The 4,359-nt window shown below is 47.7% G+C and overlaps 1 protein-coding gene across 3 annotated transcripts; it reads left to right on the top strand.

The window, feature by feature from the left end:
• The first annotated feature begins 462 nt into the window (after positions 1-462).
• Positions 463-2,403, top strand: LOC119281410 (transcription factor MYB86-like). 3 transcript variants are annotated; one of them, XM_037561928.1, is made up of 5 exons: positions 463-562; positions 698-864; positions 987-1,116; positions 1,389-1,525; positions 1,701-2,403. In XM_037561928.1, exons 2-5 carry the CDS (start codon positions 732-734, stop codon positions 2,174-2,176), a joined length of 876 nt encoding a protein of 291 aa, XP_037417825.1. In that variant the 5' UTR covers positions 463-562; positions 698-731; the 3' UTR covers positions 2,177-2,403. The 3 variants fall into 3 exon arrangements, with proteins under 3 accessions (XP_037417825.1, XP_037417826.1, XP_037417824.1); XM_037561929.1 differs by lacking the exon at positions 463-562 and having other exon boundaries at positions 596-864; positions 1,389-1,504; XM_037561927.1 differs by lacking the exon at positions 463-562 and having other exon boundaries at positions 596-864.
• Positions 2,404-4,359: the final 1,956 nt, after the last annotated feature.

The raw sequence follows: 4,359 nt of genomic DNA, 5'->3' as shown, positions 1-4,359 counted from the left end.
TCGTTTCCTCAAGGGTGCATATGGAACGTAAGAACAAGACGCTAAAGAAGTAAAGAACGCAGAAAGACTATTTAAGGATAGGGCAGCACACATATATAGATGAAGGGTCAGAACGCGCAAATGGGCCATTACATATCTTCTTGACGAATTGATACTAGTCCAAATGGTAGCTGCTGCTGCAGACCATGTACTCTGAAGAAAGCGGGGCAGTTATGGGCGTACCGCAGGCAGTGAAATTTCTGCTTATGCAAATTGATCACACACCACTGTACACATTCACAGGCAGGCATCACAGTACAAGAGTTCCCAAAACCAGCCAGGCATAGGGGCACAGCCCCATCACACAAGTCTTCTCTCATAACGCAGGGGGCGGAGCGTGGAAATACCGAAACGCCCCTCGCCCGGTAGTCTAGTCCAGTCACGCCTCATCGCCTTAGGTCCTCACTCGAGCCACTCACTTTTGAAGTAACCTATGTAACATGCTGCTCACGAGTAGGTTGGACGGGGGCCCGTGCTAGATGGATACGAGTAGATAGGAAGGAGTAGGGCTCGACAGGTTTAGGTACAACTTTTCCTCCCCGTGCTTTTCATCTGCCTGCCCTTAGATGTAGCGATTGCATTGCATGCATCGCATGCACACTCGCCACATTGCCCTCTCTCTCTCTCTCTCATCTCATCTTCTTTATAACCGGTGCAGCCTGCAGTGAGTGTGAGTAGTTGAGTGAGAGGAGATGGGGCACCACTCCTGCTGCAACAAGCAGAAGGTCAGGAGGGGCCTGTGGTCGCCAGAGGAAGACGAGAAGCTCGTCAAGTACATCACGGCGCATGGCCATGGCTGCTGGAGCTCAGTCCCAAGGCAAGCTGGTACGTGCGTGCGTGCGGATTCTCTGCTGCTTCAGTTCCACCAGCTAGCTAGCTGTTGTTCTTGACCACTCACTTTCTGCATTGCTGAATATGTATGTGTCCATCTTCATTCATGCGCACAGGGCTGCAGAGGTGCGGCAAGAGCTGCAGGCTGAGATGGATCAACTACCTGAGGCCGGACCTCAAGAGGGGAAGCTTCTCGCAGGAGGAGGAAGCCCTCATCGTCGACCTCCACAGGGTGCTAGGGAACAGGTAAACCTTCCTGCTGCTCCAGCTTGAATGCATGCATGGTGCTTTGCCCCTACCCTACATGCAAATCAGCTCCGCATAGCTGCTGTAACTTCATTCCCCTGTGCTGTGCACATGACAGTTACTTATCTGTGCGTCTGCATGGCCTACACGCGACGCGCGTAGTGCAAAATCACATTAGCTTGCTCGTGACAAGGAATGAAAGGGACACAAATGGCAACAGATTGAGCTAATACCAAAATGCGTGCTGTGCGCTGTGCTTTGCTGCGCTGCAGGTGGGCCCAGATAGCCAAGCACCTGCCTGGCAGAACGGACAATGAGGTGAAGAACTTCTGGAACTCCACCATCAAGAAGAAGCTCATATCGCAGGCCGTGGGCAGCCTCCACTCCGGTAACATCCCTTCCTCTGCAGGTAACTGGTAGTAGATCATGTACTCGTAACTACGGAGTAGTACGTACGAAATTGCAGAGCTACTAGTTAATTTTCTCTTCCAAAAGAACCAGCTAATCTGATACCAAACATGTAGTGGTACACCAGTACTTACCGTACGTACTAACTCGGAGTTACTATGTCGTTTTTGGTACAGATTTGTACTATAACATTCTGGATGGGGCGGGACAAGGCATCGCAGCTGCGGGGTGCGCGTCGCTCAACGGGCTGGACAATGCGGCTCAAGCTGTGGCCACGCAGCCCCCTCCGTCCTCCGCGGCATGGCTCAATTTCACCTCCCAGCCGCTGCTCCTCCCCGTCCACGTCCCCGGCTGCGACCTCCAGTACACCGTCGACGGGGAGTTCATCAGGCTGTGCCGCGAGGCGGCTAATGCTTGCCCGGAGAACGGCGCCTCTAGCCTCTTGGCTCAAGAAGGCGCGGCTGATCGGAGCTGCCTCCCGGTGTTCGCCGAGCCAAAGGGCGCCAGCGCTTTCGCCACCGATCCGGGCATGGGTCCGGTGGCGGACTTCATGGACGCCATCCTCGGGTCCTCGTCCACGTCGGCGGCCAGTGTTTCGTCCGTCGACAGCTTCTCCGCGAACACCGGAATGCAGCTCCACTGGGTTCCCTGAGTTACTGATTGGGGGTATTTGGGTAGGTGTATGTATGGCCTGATCTAGTAGTTGGCTTCCTAAATTATATACTCCTAGCTGATGATGGAATAATTACCGCATGTACGTTTCCTAGGGTATACTGCTGTGCTAGTATTTACATGAGTTACGTGTAAATATATATTGTAGGAAGGAATTATATTTGTTATTATAAGTATATATACCATGCTTGTCCGTGTGCCGAAGAAGAAACTTCTGATTAGCTATACCACATATAGTTTTGTATGCTTCGATGTGTACAGCCGGAGGCACGTACCCGATATGCATGCATAGAGACATGCATGACGGTGGGAATATATAGTGTATGCACGAGCTATAGCTGCGCAAATTATACATACTCCTATCGTCAAGCATTATCATCTTCCTTCCTATCTTATGAGAGGATGTTTTTGAAGACTCACTCGTGCAGTAACCGGTGCTAAACATACTGAAATTGTTATATCTGTCAGGTGTAAGCAGCATAACAAATAAACAGTGTCAAGTGTCAACTGCAAAACATCTCCCGCCCTCATCAGCTTTGAAAGTAAAAATAAAGGTGTTTGGAGCCCACGGGTTTCACTGAAATGAAACCTCTGTTGGTAGGCCAAGGTTGATCGGCAGGCGTCTTGTTTCCCAAAGAACTGAGTTAATTCGCTGTCTGCAGAAACTGACCAGAACGGCAAAACCGCAGCCGTTCAACTGCCAATCACACGGCACGGGCGTAGGTAAAAGACGGGACTGCGCTACAGTCCTGCAAATGTCCCTGCTGCGGATCGAGCGGCCTGCAGGCTCGCGCGCTCCGGAGAGCTGCTGGTCGGTCACGGGGCCGTTGCACGAAAGGCACAACCGCACAAGGCGTCATCATGACTTTGATAAAGAGAGGGGCATGGCCACCCGGACGCGCAAATTCCCCATTCCATTTGCGGCTGAACAGGCGATAGATTCTACACTGCACAACAGCAACGTATCACGGTGTCACGAAACATCCTCTTGTGCAGGTAACTGTACAGTGGCGATCGACGCCGCGTTGATTTTGTCATGCACGTTGGGAGCTTTTATTGTGCGTGGAACTAGAAAACGGCCCGTGCGTTGCAGCGGGAACGCATGCTAAAACTGATAGCCTCGTGACATTGATAAAATGTAAAGACTAATTATGCTAAAAGGAAAAATTTACTGCTCATGAGAAAATGACATGTTGATGACTGGCAACCGTGCATGGCTTATTGATGTGGATGAGTTGCATGGATAGGAAAAATAATAGGCAGAGCATGCGACTAAAGAAATAAGGAAAAGAAAATAAATAACGAGGTGGCTTGTGTGTATGTTGAGAGAAATCTAAATAAATAATGAGGAGTATTTTGGTATACATAGGATATCCACTGTCACACACTGCGTGCGGCGGCTATGTAACCCTGGGCTCAGTATTTTTATTTTATTTTCGGCCACTTTCTCATGAGTATTATTTTATTTTGGACGGTTTTATTAAAAAGTTTTGAATTGAAGAAAAATCAAGAAATTAAAACTGATTAGTTCTTTTTTGAACTAGTGTAGAATAAGGCATTCCATGCAGTTCCTTTGTCGACCTCTAGGGGACCTCTTATTTGACACTCGCCACGACAAATGGACGAGCAATCAAACTAAAGAGGAGGCCCAACTTTACGATCAAAAAAAAAAAAGAGGAGGCCCAACTTCCTTAGCAATTTGGACAATAGTGATTTTATTCTAGTATTCTTCAAAAAAAAATTTGACTACACCGGAAAGGATGAAAAAATATAGTAAAATTAAAAAAATGCGGATGAAGATAAGAAGTTCCTCAATTTTACGAAATAATTTAGAATTAAAAAATAACGAGTAATAAAAAAATGTTTGTGTTTCCAAAAAGTTCTTGAATTAAAAAAGAGTAAAATGCATTAGTAGTCATTGAACTTATCGTGTACACTCATTTTGATCACTGTATTTAAAAATATGGTCAATACGATCACTATATACGTGCTAAGATGATTATACGGTCACTATGAAATCGTACAAGTCCGTATTCCATCTATTTGACTGGTCAAACAATCCACATGGCGTGCGGCCCTACCTGTCAGTGGGTGGAAGTAAGAAGTAGAGGGAAAATAAAAATTCTGACATAGGGATCCGAACCCCATACCTCGGGTTAATGT

This window comes from Triticum dicoccoides, chromosome 3B, assembly GCF_002162155.2.
Source record: "Triticum dicoccoides isolate Atlit2015 ecotype Zavitan chromosome 3B, WEW_v2.0, whole genome shotgun sequence".
Taxonomy (NCBI): Eukaryota; Viridiplantae; Streptophyta; class Magnoliopsida; order Poales; family Poaceae; genus Triticum; species Triticum dicoccoides.
This window is presented reverse-complemented; position numbering and strand designations above follow the sequence as displayed.